Source organism: Amblyraja radiata, chromosome 15 (assembly GCF_010909765.2).
Source record: "Amblyraja radiata isolate CabotCenter1 chromosome 15, sAmbRad1.1.pri, whole genome shotgun sequence".
Lineage (NCBI taxonomy): Eukaryota > Metazoa > Chordata > Chondrichthyes > Rajiformes > Rajidae > Amblyraja > Amblyraja radiata.
Window position 1 is genome coordinate 49,827,862 of NC_045970.1, and position 25,770 is coordinate 49,853,631.

The 25,770-nt window shown below is 43.6% G+C and overlaps 1 protein-coding gene across 2 annotated transcripts; it reads right to left on the reverse strand.

Annotated features, from left to right (window-relative positions):
• Positions 1-890: 890 nt before the first annotated feature.
• On the reverse strand, positions 891-25,356 carry LOC116981383 (eukaryotic translation initiation factor 4E-like). 2 transcript variants are annotated; one of them, XM_033034417.1, is made up of 7 exons: positions 25,259-25,355; positions 21,086-21,186; positions 15,315-15,410; positions 13,651-13,714; positions 8,367-8,480; positions 3,933-4,072; positions 891-2,460 (listed from the first exon to the last, which is right to left on the reverse strand). In XM_033034417.1, the coding sequence occupies exons 1-7, from the start codon at positions 25,292-25,294 to the stop codon at positions 2,346-2,348; spliced, it is 666 nt and encodes a 221-aa protein (XP_032890308.1). In that variant the 5' UTR covers positions 25,295-25,355; the 3' UTR covers positions 891-2,345. The 2 variants fall into 2 exon arrangements, with proteins under 2 accessions (XP_032890308.1, XP_032890310.1); XM_033034419.1 differs by lacking the exons at positions 891-2,460; positions 3,933-4,072 and adding an exon at positions 6,875-7,603 and having other exon boundaries at positions 8,295-8,480; positions 25,259-25,356.
• Between the last annotated feature and the right edge of the window lie 414 nt (positions 25,357-25,770).

The window sequence follows — 25,770 nt, forward strand, 5'->3', positions numbered from 1 at the left end:
TTTGTGCCTACCTTTGATGTAGGCCATATAGCAGGAATGGGATTAGTTTAGTTTGGCATCATGGCTGACAAGGACATTGTGGGCCAAAGGGCCTTCTCCTGTGCTACATTGTTCTATGTTTCAGGACACTATAAATGAGGTGGGAGAAGGAAGGAAAAAGTGCACAAAGGCGGAGAGAATCCAGGTGGATCGGAGAGAATGTGATACACGGGAGTATGGGTTATCTCAAATCGGATCATTTATTGTCCATACCAGTGGGTTGGAGGGGGCCTAAGTGGAATATGATGTGTTGTGATAACAAGGAATGCAGATGCTGGTTTAAACCAAAGGCAGACACAAAATGCTGGAGTAACTCAGCGTGTCGGGCTGCATCCCTGGAGAACATGGATAGGCGACATTTCGGGCCAGGACCCTTCTTCAGACTGATAGCAAGGGAGCGGAAGGAAAGCTGGAAAAAAAGGGGGGGGGGGGGGGGGGACAGAACAGAGCATGGGTGGCAATAGGTGAACACAGGGCAGGGATGAATAGACAGGATTAAGCCAAAAGGACAGAGTTGTGAATGTGATGCATTGTTCATATACTTTACCTTCTCTGTGTCTGTAAAGCCTATCTTGGAACTTTTAGTTGCATGGCATTTTAATTTCTCTTCCCACCTGTCCAAGGACATCTTCACTGCAAGGCCAATCAGTGGTGGTGAGTGAGTGGGCGAGTGGGGGCATGCAGGGTGAAGGATGCACATTGAGAGAGTCTCCAAAATGAAAGTTGACAGATTTGTTAGCAAGTAAAAAAAGTATTAATAATTGAATCAAAACAGGAAGAAAAGAGATTTCAATCACAGACGATTAAATTAGATAATCCATTTAAAGAATTAACAGGGCTAGACAGCAAAATAATTCATGGATAGTTCCAACGTTGCCATTTATTACCAGGTTCTGGAATTCACAATGCACAATACCAAATGAGAAAACACTGGAGAATATTAAAAGCATCTAATTTCTTGTTCCTAACTTTGATTTCATCTACTGTGAAAAGCAATACATATCCAATGAAGCTCAAAGGATAACTGTTCAAAGTCCTCTTAAAAGTTGCAAATTAAATTCACAGCAATTCTTTTGAATGTTAAATATCTTAGAAAATATTCTCCAAGGAATGGTTCTGCTTGCAAACGCGTCGACCTCAAAATGCGATAGTGAATAAAATTAGGGCTGCAGATTAAAATAGCTGTGGGAATGTGTCTGGGTATTGGAGTAAAATATGGACAGAAATAAACTTAATGCAGAAAATGCAGCAGGGAAAAGGAAAATAAGCAGAGGCAAGTGAGAAACAGGTTTGTGCTGTTGTCAACTAGAAACATTTGGATTGGCCTCCCATATTTTTCAGCTAACGGTCTTCGAAATGTAAGATTAAAGTATAATTTCTCCATTTTTTTTTTGCCAGTACCCGCTCTGCTTAAAACGCCATTTAAAATAATAATTTAACATTGATGCGGAAGAAACAAAATGAAAAAAAAATGAACAGTCAGTACATTCCCACAGACACTTCTGGGAGAGGCATTGGATGTTAAGTTATTGACTTGCAATTATGCACCTCAGACCCATCATTTGGGAGCAAGGCAGGCCCACGAGTATAGCAAGCCATAATTTAACCACCTATCTGCAGTGAGTTTAAACAGATTGGGAAATAATCTCATCCGGGCACAAAAACGTCCCCTTTTGGTTATAATACTACTGATGTGGCTGTGTCAAATGGCACTTGTTTCCATGCAGAGGACCATTCCTTAATGAATGCTTTATTCAAGACACGACGTGTTATTTGTAAAAACAGCACAAGCGTATCAACTTCCTTACTATGGGATGGAGTGTGTTCAGTTTATTGTTTGCTCTCACCTCCAGCAGCCAAATTCCAGACAGGTCTCAGCCCACCGGGAGTCTTGCCAAATATTAGGGAAATATTCATTGGACCATGCCTTTTGTACTGCAGCAACTAATGTAATGTTATACACACCAAGCAGCTGGCAACTTCTGTTAAGCAGATTATAGGTTAGAAATGGCAATCAAAACTGAAAAAATGTAGTATAGCTGGTTCATTCACTATTGTCGAATTTGAAATCTACAAAATAAAAAGAGGGAAAAAAATCTATAGACCCAATGTTAAGGCTTTCTGCATTTTCCTTTCATTTGCCAATAGAAACCAAATCCATTCAGCAGCAAGATAATCCCAGAACGTAGCTTGCTCTGCTTCTGCTCGTTCCAAGTATATATTGACCGATCCAAAGTTTTAGTTAATTTTTTTTGTTAAACACAGTAGCAGATGAATCTTAAGTTTGTTGCGTTTGAGATTGTTCCTTAGACTGAAAACATATTCTTTGTTGTAGATCCGCTTTTGCTAGAAGTATCATCGTGTGATTGGTACCCAATAGCAATTTTCAAAGACAGTCCTAAGCGTTCTTTATACAATTGCCTGTAAAATGTAAAAAAACAGAAATTAATATGGTGAAAATCAAAAGTGCCGCTGATCGGTAAATGAACAAGAAATTATAAAAAGACAGACACAAAAAGCTGGGATAACTCAGCGGGGCAGACAGCACCGCTGGATAAAAGGAAAAGGTGACGTTTTGGGTGGAGATCCTACTTCAGACCCGAAACGTCATCTATTCCCTTTCTCCAGAGATGCTGTCTGACCCCTTGAGCTACTCCAGCTTTTTCTGTCTAACTTTGGTTTAAAAATCTGCAGTTCCATCCGACACAGAAATTGTAAGAGCTAAATCAACGAACGACTCAAGGGCATGAGCTACAGGGAGAGGTTGGGCAGGTTAGTACTTTATTCCTTGGAGCACAGGAGGCTGAGGGGTGATCTTGTAGAGGTATATAAAATCAGGAGGGGACTAAATGGAGTGAATGCACATGTACACAAATCAAGATCCAAAAGGCAGAGGTTCAAGGTGAGAGGAGAAATATTTATTTGTATTGGTTTATTATTGTCAGGTGTACAAGGACACAGTGAAAAGCTTTTGGTTGTGCGCTATTCCATTGAAACAGATCCAACAAGTGCAACCTAGACAATGAACAAGAAATTATAAGAGTTAAATCAGTGAAAGGTTAATTTCTGATGATGTGTTCCATCAGAATTCAGACAATTCTAGGCAAGACCTGCCTTTGTTCCCTCCCTCTGTTGTATGGATTTCTGCAGCTTTATAATAGTACAGTAATAATGGTCTTCCACTCTGGCCCTGCCACAACTACCGGTACTGAAGGGATAGGAGGCCATTCAGCCTCTCTCACCTGCACTAGCATTCAGTAATAACAAAATCTGCTGGCAGCCGATCGAACAGCATTTGCGGAGGGAAAAGTATTGTCAACGCTCTGGGTGGAAATCTTTCATCAAGTCTATGAGTGGATATTGGGCAAAAACTTCACAGTAAATAATAAGGCCCTGAAGAATGTGGTAGAGCAGAGGGATCTAGGAGTACTAATGCATAGTTCCTTGAAAGTGGCGTCACAGGTACATAGCGTGGTGAAGGTGGCTTTTAGCACATTGGCCTCCATCAGACTGGGAATGAAGTATAGAAGTTGGGATGTTATGTTACAGTTGCGAAAGGCTGGGCAAGGCCGCACTTTGGAGTATTGTGTTTGGGTTTGGTCACACTGCTATAGGTTAAACTGGAAAGAGTGCAGGGAAGATTTATGAGGATGTTGACAGGACTTGAGGGAGAGGTTGGGCAGGTAAGTACTTTATTCCTTGGAGCACAGGTTTATACCGAATATAGACAGTGCTGGAGTAACTCAGCGGGTTATGCAGTATCTCTGGAGAAAAAGGATGGGTGACGTTTTGGGTCGGAATCATTCTTCAGACTGACATATAGACTAAACCACAGATTGATACAGAACAGCTCACCAGATTTGAGCATTTAAGATTGTGTCACTGATACTTACCCTATAGAAACGACTGCTTCTCTGTTTTGGCAGTTTCCTGTCCAGATTGCTATTTTATCACCTTTAGGCCTGACGTTTACAACGGCTCCACAAACCTCGTCACTACTTTCATCAAAGGACTCGCCAATCAGACACAAAAGCTGGCACACGGAACAGGAGAAAAGTTACACACAATACAGAATCAAGGTTTATCTAATAACTCCCCAAAAAAAAAACACAAACTTACCACGGACATACATACAGGCCACAAGCAATGCGCCTTGAATTTTTTTTGCTACCAATTGTGCAAACGGTTAACAATGGAATATCATGGGTAGGTAAGGAATAAATATGATCCCAAATGCACACAACACCATTTAGATCACAGACCAAAAATGTCTTTCATTCTGTGATTGGTATCTGGAGTCTGGTCTTGTACCTTGAAAAGATGGTAAGCCACAGGCAACATGTTAATCCCCTCAGCACCCTTTTGAATTAAACTGTTCTCTTCCTACAGTGCTGTGGCTAAGGCACCGCACACACAACATTCCAGTTGTGGCCTAACCAGATTTTATAAAGTTATACCAAGACCACCCTGTTCTTATCTTTCTGTGATAATGTTCTTGCCGCATTACTTGCCCAGCGAATGTGGCAAGTATCCAATATACTGGATATATATTGTCCAACACCTTCAGGGGACTTTGGTCTTGAGCATCTGTTCTTCAATATTCTTAGGGGCCATACCATTCATGATACATGTCGGAAGATGGGTCTCAACCCTAAACATCACCCATTCCTCTCTCCAGAGATGCTGCGTGACCCGCTGAGTTACTCCAGCATTTTGTGTCTATCTTCAGTTTAAATCAGCATCTACAGTTCTTTCCTACTCATGATACATGTCCCATTCTTATTAGAACTGTCAAAATTAGGTAATTCGGCCCATCAAGTCTCCTCCGCCATTCAATCATGACTGAACTATCTCTCCCACCTAACCCCATTCTCCTGCCTTCTCCCCATAACCGCTGATATAACTTCCCTTATCAGGATCAATTTTCAACTTTCATTGCCTTCCCAGTTTACCTGCTGATTAATATCGTTCTGCTGCCCGAGTCTACCCTCCTACCACCACCAATTATCAACTGCAAGCTTACGAACCATACCTCCTACATTCACAGGTGTCAGCAGTGATCCATGTGATCCGCTGCTTGAAGCAGGCTCCTAAGAGAGAAGCAACCCTCCACTATCACTTTCCCCTATGACAGGCCAACGAGTCTTTTTGATCAAAATGTTTTAATAATCTTTTGGACCAGCCCCTTCCTCTAAGGCTTTATGGAAACCACATCAATTGAAATACCTTCAAAGTAACATCTTCAAAAAACCCAATTAAAATAGTCAGACAAGGTTTTTAAATAACAAATCACCACTGAACTTTACAGGTAGTTCTGTTACACTGTGACAGTTGTGGTCCTAACAACCCTCCTGTTATAGAAAATAGTGTTAGTGAAATAATTGGACAAAAGGAGGTTAGGTACTGCAGAATTTCAGAAACAATGTTATTTTCCCTCCCAGAGGAATTAGAAAAATAAAATATGTTTTTAATAGCTTTAAGTTTATTTTTGTTGCTGCAAGCTAAAAATAGCAAAGGCTCTATGTTGTATAATAAAGCATCATTGCTCAATTGCCAATAGAAGGGACTGCATGTTAATTTCAAAGCCCATTGTGGTGAAACTGAGACGAATGGACAAAAATGTCTAAATACTGTGGGGAAGTTAAATGAAAAGCCCCCCCCCCCCCCCCACCCAAGACATTTCTGTTCCCCCGAGGCAGTCTTTTTCCACTCCCACCTATGAAATACCATTAAATGTTCCCCAATTCATCAATTGTGTTATATCCAATTTGCAATATGGAAACACGCGTTATAGAAGAGCTACCTCTACCGATCTATTTTGCGCTCAATATTCCAGTAACTGTCGGCTCTTGAGTCTCCAGATCAATCCATACCTTGCCAAATCTACAGTAATCGTATCCCGCAGAATTTTTTCCAATAATCTCTTTGACCACTGACATTAAACTAATTTGTCTAAAACCGCTTAAATCCAACTGCACTTTATGAATAAAAGTGCACTTGCTTTCTTCTAGTTATCTGACACATCACCTGCAAAGACTTAAATATCTGTCACGGCTTGCGTGATATCCTTCCTTGCTTCACGTAGCAGGCTGGGATATATTTTCAAGTCCTAGGAATTTATCCACCTTTATGCGAGCTAAGACATCTAATACCATGTTTTTAATCTGAATTTGCTCTTGAATTTCACTATCCCAATATAAATCTCCACCACAATGTTATTCCCCTTGGCAAATACACACAAATTAAAGACCATTCCCATATCCTCTGGTTTGCTTCTTTGGCTGCTAATCGTCCACATTTTCTAGTGATTCTATTGCTCTTAATATATGTCTAAAATGCCTTGGGATTTCTCTTAATCTTATTTGCCTGTGATATTTCATGACCCACTTTGCCCTCCTAATATCTTTTTAAAGCATCCCTCTAGCATTCTATGTATTCCAGAAGGGCCTCTCCATTTTCAATGCACTATACCAACCACACGAATCCCTCCTGTAGAAAATCCAAATGCTGAACATTCGCCAACTTCCAGGGTTTGCTGTCCCTCCCCTTCACCCTTATAGGAAAAGATCGGCCCCAAACCCCATTTCATTTTTAAAAGACCCTCACTTCCCAAATGTAGACATTGGGCGGCATGGTGGCACAGCTGTAGAGTTGCTGCCTTACAGCGCCAGAGACCCGGGTTCGATCCTGGCTACGGGTGCTGTCTGTATAGACTTTGTACATTCTCCCCGGGACCTGCGTGCTTTTTCTCCGGGAGCTCCGGTTTCCTCCCACACTCCAAAGACATACAGGTTTGAAAGGTTAATTGGCTTGGTAAAATTGTTTATTGTCCCCAGTGTACATTAGTGTGTGGCGATCACTGGTCGGTGCACTCGGTGGGCTGAAGGGGCTGTTTGAGCACTGTATCTCTAAACTAAACTAGACCTGCAAGTGGCTGCTTCCATTCGAATAATGTCAAGTCCTGTCTAATGACATTCAATTAAATTGCAGATGATATCTGCAACATCTTTAGCCATGGACGAGGTATCAGAAGGACGGTGGGGTTGTAAAGACAAGCCAGGGAACTACAGACCCTAGTCGTGGGAATATTGGTGTTTCCGAAAGACAGTTTGTATTTGGAAAGACAAGGTCTGATTAAGGATTTTAAGCAAGGTTTTGGTGCGTGGGTGATAGTATCTCAGGGGTGTGATTTGAGTTTATTTTTTTGAAGAGATGACCAAGAGGATTGACAAGGGTAGGGTGGTGGATGTTGTCTACATGGACTTAAGCAAGGCCTTATACAAGGGCCCACATGATATGCTGCTCCAGAAGGTTAGATCGCATGGCATCCAGGGTGAGCTAACAAATTGGATATAAAATTAGTTTAGTAATAGACGTTGAGAAGCGACAGTGGACTTTGTTTCTCAGAATGGAGGTTTGTGACCAGCAGTGTGATGCAGAACTCTGTGCTAGGTACACTGCTGGTCGTCATCTATATGAACAATTTGGTTGAGAATGTAGTTGGCATAGTTAGCAAGTTTACGGATGAGTGGTATCGTGGATAGCGAAGGTGATTATCCAATAGCACCTTGATCAATTGGGAAAGTGGGGCATGGATTAGAAGATGGCTAGGATAATAAGTAACAGGGTGAATGGGACGTATACTCAGCTAGGTATCAGTGTCCATTAAATTTTTGGAAAGGACTGGTCACAATGATGATCTGAATATGGGGGGGGGGGAGGAGGAGAAAACTCGGGGATATGGCGTAAGATTAAGATAATTTTCCGCCAAAGCTGTGGAAGCCAATTCATCAATAAATATTTAAGACAGAGTTTAACTTTTGGGAAATTATTTGGAATTTTAATTAAATTTGGAAGTTAGGAGCTTAGTGGAAGATAGTGCCGAGGCTAATAATCAGATCTACTGACCTTATTGAATGATGCAGCATATTCAAAAGCCTACTTTTGCTTTGAATTCTTGTTTCTAAGATACGCAGCGTAGATATAATGTGGAACCTGCAGAAGGACCGTCTGATGGCAATATTGGGATAGGTTTTAGGAAAAACTATACAAGGATGTACAATATGCCAACAGGATGAAATGGAAAGTGTGCAAGGGAAAACTTAGGTCAAGCACAGATCAGTAAAGGCAAATGGCCAGTTTCTATGCTGCAGCAGTCCATGCCTTCAGAAAACTGTGGCAGATTAAAAAAAATTTTTTTTTAAAAGACCCAAGACAGATAGGCAAATCAGTCATCAGTCCACACTGTGGCAATGTCCAGAACCTGGGATCCCAAGTGTATTAACTAACATGACAATCAACGCATGATATAGGTGAAATGCAGTTACTGTTTCGAGCCAGAATCGGTCCAAATCATTGTGCCTCTGTTGCTTGTTCAGCGTCATTAGCCATCTTCCACCTTTTTTATTCTTGTCATCTTCCCACATTGGCTTAATACCATCCTGTTAAATAAATAGTGCATCAGATTCTTCCAACATATTGCACGTTTTTATCTTGAAAAAAACATTCTGAATGATATTATCCCCATTTTCTCAGGCCCACTGGCTGACCCATTTCCCCCCTTTCAATCCCATTCTCCCAGTAACCTTGGTTGCCCTTGCTAATCAAGAATCCATTTCTCTCCAATTTAAAAATGCCCAATCACCAGTTCACGAACCCACACTGTTAACTTGTTCTACCTCCAACTTCGTAAGTGTGCCCAACATAGATACATGTTCTTCCCCCAGATAAGACCTTATCTGAAGCCACAGATATTTGACCTGCTCAGTAACTGATCTCTTTTCAATTCAATTCAATTGAAGGAAGGCCAGCAGAATATTAGCTGTAGCTGGAGAAGGAGCTAGATCTAGCTTCCACCCCTGCAACGGACTGTTCCAGCTGCTGCAGACTCCGCCCAGGACAGGAAGGCTCTGCAGGAACGGAAGGGACGTCACGACCGCGGTGCCACAGGTGCGGCCCGGGCTGTCGCCGAGGGAGGACGGACGGAGCCGCGGCTCGAGAGGCTAACAGAGGCTAAGAGGTTTGCCACGCACTGCAAGGGAGCAGTGGACCAGACAGGAAGAGCGGACGGAATTACCACTAGACAGCCAAACCAGTAGGTAATTTACGGCTGGGGTGAGTACTTTCCCATTTATAGGAGGTAGGATTATATAAATAAGGGGTGTATCAATACAGTAATCCGGGTAGGGGATTCTTAAGTAGGACCAGTTAATTACTTATATAAGATGGGCGGCCAGGAGATGTGCCAATACTGTGAGATGTGGGAATTTGTCGACACCATTGATGTAGAAGATCCCTACAGCTGCAGTAAGTGTTTGAGGCTAGCGGAACTCGAGCTCCGCATTGATGAGCTGGAGACACAACTTCATACGCTGCGGTACATCAGGGAGGGGGAGTATTACCTGGATGTTTTGTGCCAGGGGATGGTCACACCGACCAGTTTAACTAATTCAGTAGTCAGTGAGCAAGGAAAGGAAGGTGTGGCCATAAGCGAGGCAGGTAGGGGGAACCAGGAGGAGATGCGGCAGGAGCCACAGCCCTTGTCCCTGACGAGCATGATCGAGGCTCTTACTCAATGTGAGGACGGGATCAGGGGCTGTGGGAGGGATGAGCAACCTGGCTGCAGCACCGTGGATCAGGGGGCCATTCAAGAGGGGGGAGTTAGAAGAAATGCCGTTGTGATAGGGGATAGTATTATTCGGGGGGTAGATAAGGTTCTCTGCGGCCAGCAGAACATGTCCCGAAGGCTGTGTTGCCTACCCGGTGCTAGGGTTAAGGATATCTCTGCGATGCTGGAGAGAAATTTGCAGAGGGAGGGGGAGGATCCAGTGGTCGTGGTCCATGTGGGGACCAATGACATAGGAAGGACGAGGAAGGAGGATCTGCTGAAGGAGTTTGAGCAGTTAGGGAATAAATTAAAAAGCAGAACCTCGAGGGTACTGATCTCCGGATTGCTACCTGAGCCACGGGCCAAATCGGCGAGGGTACGTAAAATTAAAAAGCTGAATGCGTGGCTCAAAGACTGGTGTGGGAAAAATGGGTTTGGTTTCTTGGGCCACTGGCACCAGTACTGGGACAGGGGGGATCTGTTCTGTAAGGACGGACTTCACCTGAACGGTGCTGGGACTGGGGTCCTGGCAAATCATATAACTAGGGCAGTAGAGAGGTCTTTAAACTAAGTAGCGGGGGGGAGGTATCAAGGGGGGTAATAACGGCAGGGGTAGAGGAAATAGAGCAGGGTATCAGTGGGGAAGCGGAAAATCAAAATGTGACAGGAGGATCCAGAATGTGTGAAGATAAAGCTTTAGATGTAAAAGGGGCAAAAACGGAAAGGAAGGGTAGTAAAAATCATCTGAAAGTGCTTTATCTAAATGCACGGAGTATTCGAAATAAGATAAATGAATTAACGGTGCAATTAAGTATATATAGTTATGATATCGTGGCCATTACGGAGACATGGCTGCAAGGGGATCAGGACTGGGAGTTAAATATAGAGGGGTACTCGACAATTAGAAAAGATAGACAGGAAAGAAAGGGAGGAGGGGTGGCCCTTTTAATAAGGGAGGGAATAACGGCAATAGAGAGGAAGGATATTGCGTTGAAGGATCAGGATAGTGAAACAGCTTGGGTACAGATAGAGAATAACAAGGGGAAAAAAACACTAGTGGGTGTAATTTATAGACCTCCAAATAGCTGTGACGCTGTTAGTCAGAACATAAATCTGCAAATAGTTGACGCATGTAAAAAGGGAACTGCTGTAATCATGGGGGACTTCAATTTTCATATTAATTGGGCAAACCAAACTGGGCAGGGTAGACTAGAGGAAGAGTTTATAGAATGTATTAGAGACGGGTTCCTAGAACAGTATGTCACAGAACCGACAAGGGGGGAGGCAATCTTGGATCTGGTCCTGTGTAATGAAGCAGGATTAATTAAAAATGTCATAGTTAGGGACTCGTTGGGAACAAGTGACCACAATATGGTCGAATTCCATATTCAAATAGAAGGGGAGCAGGTTGAAACTCAGGCTAGGGTGCTTAGTCTAAATAAGGGGGATTATGAAGGTATGAGGACTGAGCTGATCAAAGTTGACTGGGATAGCAGACTCAAGAATAAGACGGTACATGAGCAGTGGTGTACGTTTAAGGATCTACTGTATAACCTTCAAGAAAAATTTATTCCTATGAAGAAAAAAAGGGGTAAGGGTAAGAACAGTCAGCCATGGCTCAGTAAAACTATAAAGGATAGTATTCGGCTGAAGGCAAGGGCATATAAGGTAGCCAGAGATAGTGGGAGGGTAGAGGATTGGGAAGCATTTAAAGGTCAGCAAAAAATAACTAAAAGATTAATTAAGACGGGGAAAATAGACTATGAAAGGAATTTAGCGAACAACATAAAAACTAATAGTAAGAGTTTTTATAGCTATATAAAAAGAAAAAGGGTGGCTAAGGTGAACGTTGGTCCATTGGAGGGTGAGACTGGAGAGTTGTTGGTGGGGAACATGGAAATGGCAAAGGCATTAAACGAGTATTTTGTATCAGTCTTCACCATAGAAGACACAAAAAATATTCCAACGCTGGATAAACAGGGGGCGGTAGGAATGGAGGAGCTAAATACTATTAAGATCACCAAGGAGGTGGTATTAGGGAAATTAATGAGACTGAAGGAGGATAAATCCCCTGGGCCTGATGGATTACATCCAAGGGTCTTGAGGGAGATAGCGGTGGGGATTGTGGATGCATTGGTGATAATTTTCCAAAACTCCCTGGAGGCAGGAACGGTCCCAGTGGATTGGAAAATGGCCAATGTAACACCTATATTTAAAAAAGGAAGTAAACAGAAGGCGGGTAACTATAGACCGGTTAGTCTAACATCGGTGGTGGGTAAAATGTTAGAGACAATTATTAAAGAAACACTAACGGGGCACTTGGATAAACATGACTTCATCGGACAGAACCAGCATGGTTTTGTGAAGGGGAAGTCCTGTTTAACGAATCTGCTCGAATTCTTTGAGGAAGTAACAACCCGGGTGGATAAAGGGGAACCGGTGGATGTGGTATACTTGGACTTCCAAAAGGCTTTTGACAAGGTGCCACATAAGAGACTATTGCTAAAAATAAAAAATTATGGGATTGGGGGTAATATATTAGCATGGGTAGAGGATTGGCTAACAAATAGGAAGCAGAGAGTGGGGATAAATGGTTCATACTCGGGATGGCAACCGGTAACTAGCGGGGTTCCGCAAGGGTCGGTGCTGGGACCCCAGTTGTTCACAATTTATATAAATGATTTGGAGGAGGGAACCAAGTGTAATATATCAAAATTTGCGGACGATACAAAAATGGGAGGAAAAGTAGGGGATGAGGAGGATAGGAAGAGTCTGCAAAAGGATATAGATAAGCTAGGTGAGTGGGCAACAACTTGGCAGATGAAATTTAATACTAATAAATGTGAAGTCATTCACTTTGGGAAAAAAAATGATAGGGCAAGTTATTTTCTAAATGAGGAGGAGCTGCGTTGTAATGCAACGCAAAGGGATCTAGGGGTATTAGTACATGAATCACTAAAAGTTAGTATGCAGGTGCAGCAAGCAATCAGGAAGGCCAATGGAGTTTTGGCCTTTATTGCTAGGGGGATTGAGTATAAAAACACGGAGGTCTTGCTGCAGCTGTACACAGTATTAGTGAGACCACATTTGGAATACTGTGTACAGTTCTGGGGTCCATACTTAAGAAAGGATGTACTAGCCCTGGAGGCAGTGCAGCGAAGGTTTACAAGATTAATTCCTGCAATGAGGGGATTGACATATGAGGAAAGGTTAAGTAGGCTGGAACTCTACTCTTTGGAGTTTAGAAGAATGAGAGGCGATCTCATTGAAACATATAAGATCGTGAGGGGCCTTGATCGGGTGGATGCACCGAGGATGTTCCCAATGATCGGGGAAACTAGAACTAGGGGACATAGTTGCAGAATAAGGGGGGGCTCTTTTAAAACTGAGATGAGGAAGAATTTCTTCACCCAGAGGGTGGTTAATTTATGGAATTCACTGCCCCAGTGAGCAGTGGAAGCAGAAACGTTAAATATATTTAAGTCTAAAATAGATGTTTTTTTAGCTGCCAAGGGGATAAGGGGCTACGGGGAGAGGGCAGGGATATGGACCTAGGTATGGTTAGTATAGTAAGACCTGAGTGATCTCCTGGACAAGTGTCGATCGCCTGGATTGGGGTCGGAGAGGAATTTCCCGGATTTTTTTCCCGAATTGGACCTGGGTTTTTATCCGTTTTTTTTGCCTCCCCCAGGAGATCACGAGGTTCTTGGGGTGGAGAGGGGTGATAGCGGTATAAAGGGGAGGGTAGTGTCTTGTGTCTACTGTTTGTGGGTAAGTGTGTCTGTTTAGTGTTCAGCCATGAGCGAATGGCGGTGCGGGCTCGACGGACCTGGTGGTCTACTCTCGCACCTACTTTCTATGTTTCTATAGTGGCAATGATTCTCCCACACCCAAGTTTGCCTGCATTCAGCTTTCTGATCTCATTGAGCATATGTAAATCTTCATATGACCCAGATTGTATTCAACAAATGAAAAATTACAATGCATCTAAATGTTTGCTTTACCTTAAACAAACAATAATCGCACCCAAACAGCAGTTTACTTGGTTGTTGTATATGATTATATAATCTGCAGAAAAGGAAATACATTTAGAGATACAGCATAGAAACAGTGTTCAAGAAGGAACTGCAGATGCTGGAGAATCGAAGGTAGACAAAATTGCTGGAGAAACTCAGCAGGTGCGGCAGCATCTATGGAGCGAAGGAAATAGGCAATGTTTCGGGCCGAAACTCTTCTTCAGTCTGAAGAAGGGTTTCGGCCCAAAGCGTTGCCCATTTCCTTAGCTCCATAGATGCTGCCGCACCCGCTGAGTTTCTCCAGCATAGAAACAGGGCCTTCGGCCCACCGGGTCAACCAGCGAATACCCCGTGCACTAACACTTTCCTGCACATCAAGGACAATTTTACCTACAAACCTGCAGGTCTTTGGAGTGTGGAAGGAAACCGGAGCACTCGGAGAAACCCTACGCAGTCACAGGGAGAACGTACAAACTCTGTACAGACAGCAATCGTAGTCAGGATCAAACGTATGATCAGATCACACCTAGATCTGCTAAAAAAAGGGGCAACAAAAGGACCCAGACACAGTTGGGCAATTAGGCTGGGCAGGTGGCTTGAAGTGTCATTGTGGTAGCACTGTGTTCGCAGTGACCATAATTCTATTAGTTTTAAAATAGTTATGGAGAAGATTGAACTGGTTCACAAATTAAAATCTTAAATTGCAGCAAGGCAGATTTTGAAGGCATTCGGCAACAGCTTGTAAAGGTCTTTTTAAAAACTGTACAAGTGTCGTTTGGAGAAGCATTTCTCCCCACTAGGACTTCAGATACAGAATAAAATTTGCTCCCACTGAATTTGTGGGGGGGGGGGGGGGGGGGGAGGGGGGAAATGAATAAAGTTGTTAAGCTAGAAAGGGTGCAAAGAAGATTTAAAAGGATGTTGCCAGGACCTGAGGGACTGAGCTATATGGAGGTTGAGAAGGCTATGACTTTATTCCTAGGAGCTCAGGAGGATGAGGGGTGATCTTATAAAGGTGTATAAGATTATGAGAGGAATAGATAATTTAAATGCACAGTCTTTTTCCCCAGAGTAGGGAATCAAGAACCAGAGGACATAGGTTTAAGGTGAGGGGTTAAGATTAATAGAAACCCAAGAGGCATCTTTAAAAAAAACTGCACAAAGGGTGCTGGGTGTATGGAACGAGCTGTTGAAGGAGGTAGTTGAGTCATGTATCATCACAATGTTTAAAAAAACACATGGACAAGTACATGGACAGAACAGGTTTAGAGGGATGGGGTGGCGGGTGAGACTAATGCAGATCGGTGTGGGCAAGTTGGGCCGAAGGGCCTATTTCTACGCAGTATGACTAAAACTTTATCAACTTGCATTCTTTGACATATGCGCAGATGCATAGCTTCACATTAAGGAAAATCACGATATGGACTTTTGTTTTAAAAAAGGACCACAACCCTCGTCGCCACCTCCTCCCCCCACATGCCCCAAATGCAATATAATTGTAATATATAAATGATGGGGACTGGGCTCTCTCCCCTGTATGACACTTGATACCCAACATATACCTCACTGACTTCACACATTTGTATTCTCCCACTGCAACTTCAAGGTTAAGAACAGGTTACACAAGCAATAGTCATAAACCAAGTACTTACGCCCAAAAATCTTCCACTGTATCAAATTTAGCGATAAGTCGCAAGTTTTCGGTCCAACCTTTGGTCTTGTCATTTTTAAAATACCATAGTGCCCACCTACAGTAAAAATCAGAAGCAGTGAACTTGACACCTTGTGAACAAGACAGAACTTTGTGATCCCCTGAATTGGAAAAGATAGTTTAGTTTAGAGGTACAGACCCTTCAGCCCACCGTGTTCGTGCTGTACAGCAATCCCCACACAAGCACTATCCTGCACACTAGGGACAATTACAATCTTTACTGAGCCCATTAACCTACAAACCTCTACGTCTTTGGAGTGCGGGAGGAAACCGGAGCACATGGGAAAACCCACACGGTCACCGGGAGAATGCACAAACTCAGTCCAGCCAGCACTCGTAGTCAGGATCGGGCCCTGGTCTCTGGTGCTGCAAAGCAGCATCTCTATTGCTGCACAAACCATATCATCATGTTCTACTTTCACCTGTTAAGGAAGGCCTACAGTATAATCTTTTGTCTAAATGCTGGCAACCCAGTGACACACTGGCACTCCTGTTTTGCTTGCCTTTGCAGATCGTGTTCAGTAATAAAAGGCACACAGAAATAAACTAGAATTTCAAGGACATGCGAGGAAGAAAACAGCTTTGCAATGCTCATAGTTAGAGGTGGAGATCTGACCAGGCAACATTTTGATGTATTTAATCCATTAATGTTACTATCAATCCTATTTATGAAAATAGCTTGCTATAGTTACAACATTCAACAGCAAGAAAAACTTTTTCCAAATACTTCAATTATGTCAATGCAATTGTACATATTATTTTATTAGTTTGCAGAACAAATCATAATCTCCACCATCGCCAGTTTGAGGCAACACACAACCTGGAGGAACAATGCCTCATATTCCGCTTGGTATGATCATTGAATTCTCCAATTTTAGGTAGATACATAACTACATAATCGTCCCCCCTCCTTACCCCATATACCTCCCCATTAACCACCACTCTCCCCTGTGCACACCTGGACCCGCACATATTCCTCCCCTCCCCTTCCACCTACATTCCTTCTTCGAGCTTCACAACTTGCAACTCTTCAATCTTTTTGTCTCGCACCTTCTGTCGTTTCATCTCGGGCCCTTGTCCAGCCACCTGCCTATCACTTCGCTCCGATCAACCCATTACCTACCAGGCTTTGTCCTGCCCTTCTCTCTTCCAGCTTTCTGGCACAGGAGTTATGCTTCATGCAAATAACTCAAAGCAAAATTGCCAACACATCAAAGAATCCTCAGAATTGAAACCAAAAGGAAAGGTCAACAACAGGCAACAAAAATTCCTTCTGACGATCACTAGCACCCTCCCTCTGCTGATTAGTGCCACCACACTAGCAATACTTGCAAGAAACATCACAAGCAGCAAAGGCACAGAATAGGTACAGTACTTCACTACACAAGTAGTTGGTAGTACTACCCCTTATCAAGATGCCAAAATAGGCCTGTAGACAAATAGAGAGCAAACAAATAGTAGAGATAAAGATTCTTAATCTCATTTGTGCAGGCGTGCGTGCTGTACACGGACATCCACACAATAACTCTGGTAAAAGTATCTCCACTTGGGCTGTACAGTGGCCGTAGTCCAGCTTCACACAACGACACCACCACTAGATGTGGCAGCACAATTATGCCAAATGGGGAAGTGTGCAAGCTCTCTGGATCGTCACTAACATCTGTGATGTCTTGGTTCAATGTATCCCCATGATAACAATCATGCCCGGAATCCATCAGCTAATGCAGAAGGGCATGGTGGATGCACATCAAGCATGCCTAGAAATAAGATGTCAACGTCGGACTCTGCATGGGACTACAGATTTGGAGCAGCGCAGAAGTGCAATGGTAGAGTTGCTGCCTCTCAGCGCCGGAGACCCGAGTTGGATCCTGACTACGGGTGCTATCTGTACGGAGTTGTATGTTCTCCTCGTGACCGCCTGGGTTTTCCCTGGATGCTCTGGTTTCCTCCCACACTCCAAAGACGTACAGGATTGTAGGTTAATTGGCATTGGTAAAATTGTAAATTGTCACGAGTATGTAGGATAGTGCTAGTGATCGCTGGTCGGCGTGGACTTAGTGGGTCAAAGGGCCTGTTTCCCTGCTATATCTCTGGTCTAAAAGTCTGACGTCATGCATGTTAGACAGCTAAACCTGTATGTCACAAGCCAAGTGATGGAAGCAGTTTCAAAACAAAATGGGTGGCATAATGTCCTTGCAGATCCAGTGACCCATCGGCATGGAGTTTGCTCTGCTGGTTCTCCAGAGTGCTCCTACTGTCATTTGAGTGTTGCCTAGTCATTTGTAGAAACAAGAAACTGCAGATGCTGGTTTAAAAAATAGGACGCAAAATGCTGGAATAATTCAACATGGATGGATGATGTTTCGGACTGGGGGCCTTCTTCAGACCTATTGTAATGGGGGGGGGGGGGGGGGGGGGTGGAGATATAAAAGAAAGTGGGGAGAGAGGAATGGCAGGACAAAATGTGCCGGGTATTATATAAACAAAGGCAAGGGATGTTTTTGATGGGCACATGGTTGGAACAGAAGCCAGAGATTAAAGCAGAAGGTGGGAAACAAGATGATTGAAGAGTTGCAAATTGTGATGCCAGATGAAGGAATGTAGGGGGAAGGGAGAAATAGTTGCAAATCCAGGTGGGGCTCAGCTCCAAGGAATCTTGTTTAATCTGACACAGGATGCTGAGAATGTGAAAGTTGCTGTGATCGTATGGATTTCCCATTCAGTGCTCCTGTTGCCTCCCACTACCAAAAATGGGTGGGCTGGACAGTTAATGTGCTGCTGTAAATTGTTTCCAACGCAAGTCAGTGCCAGGAGAATTGGAGGGGGAAATGTGAGAGAGAAAGCATGATTTATGTGGAGGCAAGAGGAAAAAAATGGATTAGTGCAGATGGGTGTTTAATGGTTTGCATGGTTACAATGGGCCAAATGGCCTGTTTCTTTGATGCATGAATCAATCATCTCACAAACGACAGATCGGTTCACAGGTCTGCAGCCTTGACGAAAGGAGCATCTCCAAGGAGATCCAGAGTCAGTCATACAGTATGGAAACAGGCCCATCTGCCCAAATTGCCAACAGCGACCAACGTGTCCCATCTACACTAGTCCCATCTGCCTGGGTTTTGCCCATATCCCTCTAAACCTGTTCTATCCATGTACATTTCTAAATATTTCTTAAACGTTGCAATAGTACCTGCCTCAACTAGCTCCTCCGGCAGCTTGTTCCATACACCCACCACCCCTTGTGTACAAAGGTTATCCCTCAGATTCCTATTAAATCTTTCCCCTCTCACATTACACCCATGTCCTCTGGTTCTCAGGCAAGAGACGATTACCTGATCTATTCCTCTCACGATTTTGTACTTCAATATAGGAACACAGGCTGAAGAATGCAAACCCATATTCAGCCTGAAGTTTCCTCCTCAGCTCAGTCTAAGAAAAAAGTCTTCACAATTTGATTGGCTTCACATCAATAAACGGCTGAGATCATTACATAAAGCATAGATAATGGAACCAATTAAAACCAGTACTTAGGAACTGTGTTCCAAAACAAATATAAACTCTAGCCAATACACCCAACAATTATAAGTGGCCTCTACCCAAATGTGAAAAATAATTTAGATATGCTTAGAAGAGCAAATCCAGCTTGCAAAGTGATGGAGTTATTAACGACCTTCTCAGTTCTAATCAGTTTGTTTTTTCTTATCTGATAAACTATTTTCCACACTCAGGTAGATGGCACTTGCTATAATGACTGGTGTATTGGCTAGAATTAATACTATTCCTGGAACACAGTTCTTAGGGACTGAGGTTTTAAGTAGTTCCATTACATATGTTGTACGTAATGCTCTCAACTGTTTATTGATGTGAAGTAAATCAAACTGTGAAGACTGGCTTTTTGTGAGACCACGGATGGACGAAAGGAGGCGACTTCAGGCTGAATACGGCTTTGCATTCTTCAGCCCGTGTGCCTACAATGAAGGACACAAAGTGCTGGAATAACTTAGTGGGTCAGACAGCATCTCTGGAGAACAAATAGGACGCAAAGTGACGTTTCAGGTTGGGACCCTTCTTCTTCAGAAGAGAATTTTCTTCTAAAGTGTCCTGAGTTTAAACTTTGTTGGTGTCTCTAAGCATAACAAAAAAATTGATAATAAAGTAACATTCATTCAAACAAACGTCACCTATCTACATTCTCCAGAGATGCTGCCAGACCCGCTGAGTTACTCCAGCACATTGTGTACTTTTTTGTAAACCAGCATCTGCATAAAATCCAGATTCCTTTGCTCCCACCCCCCACTCCAATTCTCCTGGCAACAACTTGCATTGGAAATCATTAGAATCTTAAAACAAGGTGGCAAGAAGTGAAAAGGACGAGTACTGCATTTTGGGTGTCTGCAAAATCTTACATAAATGGGCTATTGGGACGGATGAAACAGGTACAGAAAGCAAGAAAGAGTCGAGACATTATTCACGAGGATGCTGCCTAGGGTCGAGGGATTGAGTAATTGGGAATATTGGAAGTTGAGCAAACTAGGACTTTATAGATCATCCATAATTGAATGGTGAAGCAGACTTGAATGGCCCAATTCTGATCCTACATATTATGAACTTTATTCCTTGGAGTTTAGGAGACTGAGGGGCATATGAAATCAGATAGGATGTATACACAGGCCTTTTCCCCAGCGTTGGGAAAATCATAAACTAGAGGGCACAGGTTTAAGCAGAGGGGGCAAAGATGCCATAAGAACTTGGGGTGCGAGGTATATGGATCGAGTTGCCAGAGGAAGTGTTTGAGGAAGGTAGCTAATGCTGCCCTTTAAGAGGGGTCGCAAGAATAACCCAAATAACCATAGGCTGTGAATCTTACGTCAATGACAGAGAAATTATTAAAGATAACTCTAAAGGGACAGGAATTGTGCCCATTTAAATTGCCAGAGACTGATTTTGGAAAGCGTGGCCTTGTGACGAAGAAATTGTCTCATTAATTTGATCATGTTTTTTGAGGAAGTAACCAAGGAGAATGATAACTGCTTTCAGCAAGCTACCAACACAACTCAACTGTATGCTGCGATTCCCACAACATAGTACAACTGAACATAGAGTAACTGCAAACCAACTTTTCCAATAGTACCTCTTCTTTACCCACATAGTATCTTTCATAACATTCAAAGTTCCCAATGCTTAACAAAAGAAATAATTTAGAACATTGTTACTTCTTTAATTAGCAGAGACAAGGAAATGTAGATGCTGGTTTATCAAAGAAAGAAAAAATGCTGGAGTAACTCAGTAGGTCAGGCAGCATCCCTAGACAACACAGATAGGTGAAGTTCCGGTTCAGGACCCATCATCAGACTCAAGTCAAAACATCACCTATCCATGTTCTCCAGAGATGCTGCCTGACCTGCCGAGTTACTCCAGCATTTTGGATACTGTTTTAATTATATCGCTTAAAGGACAGCAGGAATAATTCCACACTCTTCCACAACATAATGAGATTTTCACATCTAGATTTTGAGGAAGGTGAACCTCAGTTCAAGTCATCATCCATGACGCAGCACGGGAATTTTGATGTAAACTTTTACACTCTTGAAAAGGAATTTGAAGTTCTGTTGATGGAATTCAAAATTCTTGGTCTTATTCACACTTTCCAAAATGGCACTTAGCAACACCTAGTTTTCCCATCCACCAGTTCTGCTTTGTGCATAGACTGACCTGTTCTGTAGAGGATGTTTCAGATATTGATCTTGGGTTGCATTTTCGGAGCACGCATCTGCAGCTGCCGTGTCAGTTTCTAGTATTTCAGATATTTCTTGCTGCAAAATAAATACAACTGAGCATCAGGGAAAAGATCGTTTTACTGACGGCTTTGGTATAGACAGAATTCAGGTGCAAGGCCGAAAAATGCACACATCCTAAACATGTTGTTCAGAGGAGCCAACTGACCTCCCACCCACCAGAATCTCTCAGTTTCTGTCACTTGTTGCATTGCAATAGGACTGCAGTATTAAGATTAAAACTGTGATAAGTTAAGCAGATCTCTCCTTAAACACAAGCACCTGAACTAACAACAAGATACAGAATGAGAGATTGCATATCTCAAGGTTTGGAGAAAGGAACATTTTCACCCCCAGTTTAAACATGCAATTGTTTAAAGGTTAACAATCAAATTCCGGAGATAGAAGTTGAAAGAACAAACGGCAGAAAAAGTGATGGGTGATATTTCTAAGGCTAGAATTGGAAGAAAACAGAGGGCTTGAGATTGTGTAGCATAGATAGACAAGGATTATGAAGGCCATGCAGAAACCCGGACTCAAAGATAAGAAGCAAAAACTAAACCAAACTGCTTGATGAATTCAGCAGGTCTGCATCAGGGCTCCCAATGCTATCTGACCCGCCAAATTCGTCCAACAGGTTGACTTTTGCCTCAGTGTCCAGCATCTACAGCCTCTCGTGTTTTAACGATAAGAGCTTTAAAATTGAGATATTGCTAGACTGGGAGACAATGCATGTCAAGCGTAAAGGTCCAGACAACAGGATTCAGAATACAAATTTAAATTGATAATATGTGAAAGGAGACCTGGAGTGTTATCAAACCATGAAAATGGCCAGCCATGAAACACCTATTTATAAAATCATACATCACTCTCAAAAGGGCACAAAGTACGGGAGTAACTCAGCATCTGGGTAGCATCTCTGGAAAATAAGGATAGGCGATGTTTCGGGTAAAGACCCTTGTTCTCCAGAGATGCTGCCTGACCTGATGAGTTACTCCAGAAGATAAGACACAAAAAGCTGTAGTAACTCAGCAGTTCAGGCCGCATCTCTGGAGAAAAGGAATAGGTGACATTTCTTCAAAGTTACTCCAGCACTTTATGTCCTTTTGTGTACTAACTAGCATCTGCTAGTTCCTCATTTCCACACAAATCCCATTTTATTCTTGTTACATTCCCATCAACACTTTCCCCATGATTCTACTATTCATCTACTATTTAGTGGCAAATCAAACCATCATTTCACACTCCTTTATCTCTTTGGAAATGTGGGACGTTACCAGAACACCCAATGACAACCATGCAGTCATAGAAAAAGATGTGCAAACTCCACAAGAAGTCGGGATCAAATGCCGGTCACTGGAGCGGCAGGAAAGCAGCTCCACTAGTGTCATACAACATAGAAACACGCATTTTGGTCCACCAGGTAGACACTGATCTTATGCCCATCCATGTGTGCACTACAAGTTGAGATAAAATGGACAAGACTGACGATTTTAACGGCAAAGAGGCTGAAGGCAGGGGGAGAGATAGGTAGAGGTTGGCGACAAAAGCGACAAACATTTGAAGCTCTGCTTGAAACTAAATATTGAAAGCTAATGTGGATGATATTTAACCTACATATTTGTGCTGATTCTTAAAAGGGGCAGTTTTACTTTAACACACATCCTGAATTGTGCCTGTCAGCCTATTAGCCCAAAATCCTCAAATGGTTATCTGCCTTCCTTTAAATTTTATGAAATCAGTTCTACCCATACTCACTGGTATAGTCACAGTCTTACAGCATGGAAACAGGCCTTTCATCCCAATTTGCCCACACCGGCCAACATGTCCCACCTGCCTGGCTTTGGCCCATATCCCTCTAAGCCTGTCCTATCTAAATACTGTTCCAATAACTCAAGACTTTACTCCGCCTCTTGTAAATCTTTTGTCAATCATTTCAATCTATGACTTCCAGCTTCAGTTTCCAGACATGGGAAATGAAAAAAAATTATCACATTTTACAGAGCAAAAGAAAAAATTGGTTTAAATGAGAACGGTCTTAACATAAAATTAAAAGCAGAAAACACTGGAACTACTCGACAAGTCAAGCCATAGCTGAGGAAGAGAAACAGCTTACATTTCAGACTGAAGACCCTCCTGACAAAAATCCTAACGCTGCACAATTCCAGCATTCCCCGTTTTATTTTATATTCCCAGCATTGCAGTTTTTAAAAAATTTTTAACCCAAAATTTTCAGCTTCATAAAATGAAGGCCCCCCTCCAACAACATAATGGAAAACCTTCACTCGAGCTGTTCTTAAGACGTTTGACAAATTTTTTCAGTGTCATGCACAGAATTTTTAAAGTAGAAGGCGTGGGTTTAAGGTGAGAGGAGAAATATTTAATAGGAACCCGAGCGATTTTTTTTAAAAACAGAGAGTGGTGGATATATGGAAGAATCTGCCAGATGAAATAGTTGAGGCAGATAACAACGCTCAAAAGACATTTGGACACGTACATGAATAGGAATACGAGCCAGAGCAATATAGGTCAGGAGCGGGCAAATATGACTATGGACATCTTGGCTGGCATGGACGAGTTGGGCTGAGGTGTTTTCATGCGGTACAACTCCATAACCGTACAATGTTCATCACCTCCCAGAAATGCTTCCACCCTCTTTAGTCAGAGGGTGGTGAATCTGTGGAATTCTTTGCCACAGAATGTTGTGGAGGACGTCAATGGATATTTTTTAAATAGATTCTTGATTAATAAGGATGTCAGGGATTATGGAGAGAAGGCAGGAGACTGGGGTTAGTAGGGAGAGATAGATCAGCCATAGTTGAATGGCGGAGTAGACTTGATGAGCCGAATGTACGAATTCTGCTCCGACCACTTATGACCTTTGGCTAACTGCTAACCCTGCTCCTCCCACCACCATCTCACATCCAATCTGCTGCACCCCCAACCCTCCTTGCAGTCCACCTTTAGTCAGTGCAGAGTTACTTCTTCTCCCCCACCGACCCACAATCCCACCTTTCTCACAACCCTACACCTCAACCCATCTGCCTATTCCCTCCTACTGGCGCAATATCCACCTTCCTGCACCTACTTCTGGCCAAAAATTCTGTTACAAACAGAATCATCATCCCTAACCCTCAGCTAGCCTGAAATTCACTCGCACACCATTCCTTCCATGCAAAACAAATACCTCCTTTCCAAATCACAGCACCCCATCCCACACCCACCATATCTGTTCCTCCCCTTCCACACTCGACACCCCATTCTTCATTCATTTGCACGCCCATCATTCCCGCAGCCCATGAACATGTACTCTCATTGGCATTCCCCATCCACCATGCACCACCCCACACATCCTCCCCAGCCTTCAACATCCTGTGCCGTCTCCCCTGCCATCTGGCACCCACTCCATCACCTGTGCCCACTCACCCGCCATCCCATGCACACACACCTCCTCTCTGCATCCCATGCCCGAGCCTACTCCCCCATCATCCCTTGCCAAATCCCCCACCATCTAGAGCCCTACAGCCACCCCCACAAAAAAACCCTCCCCACACCTCACCCCCTTAGTCAACTCAAGAAACCCCCTCCCCACTCCAATGACAGTTCAACACCTCCTCCACAGTCCACCCCCACCTCTCACCCCTGATCTATCCCGTCCCCTGACATCCCCTCCGCCTTTCCACCAACTAGAATGTTTCCCACTCCGGAAAGCATGACAGCCCTAGGCCTCATGGGGCCTTCTTCCTCCCAAGAAATACTGTCTCACGCACTAAATGGCCTGAATTGTAATGTAAAAAGAGAGAAAATGAATGTTGATTTACAATATATATATATATCTCATCTCCCCTCCCTCTGCTTTCATTCGAGGAACCCACATCAGCTGCACGCCATGCCGGTTCCCCGTGTCCATCGCCTGTCACACTTGACCACGGGATACTTCCCCACACACACACACGTGTCAAACCGGCCACACGATTGAGGTAGACCGATGGGAAAACAAGAGAAACAACGAGCGAGCGAGCCGGCCAGTGTGGTGTGGTGTGCTGTGATGGATGGATGTGTGTGTGTCTCTCCCTCTCTCCCTCCAACTCCGCCCCACTCCTCCTCTCACCGGCTCCGCGGCCGCTACCGGCTCCGCCGTCGCCATCTTGCTCTCTCCGCAACCCCTCCCTCTGCGCACTCTCCCCCCCGCGCGCGCTTACCGGCCAATCGGCGCGCGGCCCGGTCACGTGCTCGGCCGCCCGTTGGATTTGAAACGGCGCCCGCCCGCCTCTCCATTGGCCGCAGGGGACCGTCAATCACGCCGACCCGTGGAGAGGGCGGGACATCCGATTCCTTCCACCCCGCCCGGCCTGGCTGCCCACGTGGTCTCACGGAACCTCCCCTTCCCTCGGTGGAATGTCATCAGCTCGTCAGTGATAGGTGACAGGAGCAGAGATAGACCATTGCACCCAACTAGTCCACTCCGACATTCAATCATGGCTGATCTATCTTTCCCTCTTAACCCCATTCACCTGCGTTCTCCCCGTAACCCTCGTACTAATCAAGAATCTATCTTTGCGTTAAAAATATCCATGGACTTGGCCTCCACAGTCAAGAATGTTTTATAGTCGTATGTCCCAG

Excerpts from the sequence above, each read along its gene's own strand:
- LOC116981383 (XM_033034417.1), bottom strand. The coding sequence starts at position 25,294 with ATGGCGACGGCGGAGCCGGTAGCGGCCGCGGAGCCG. Across the intron at positions 8,481-13,650 it reads GCGATTATTGTTTGTTTAAG|GATGGTATTAAGCCAATGTG; the intron begins GTAAAGCAAACA and ends TTTATTTAACAG. Across the intron at positions 4,073-8,366 it reads ACCGATTCTGGCTCGAAACA|CTTTTGTGTCTGATTGGCGA; the intron begins GTAACTGCATTT and ends TCCGTGTGCCAG.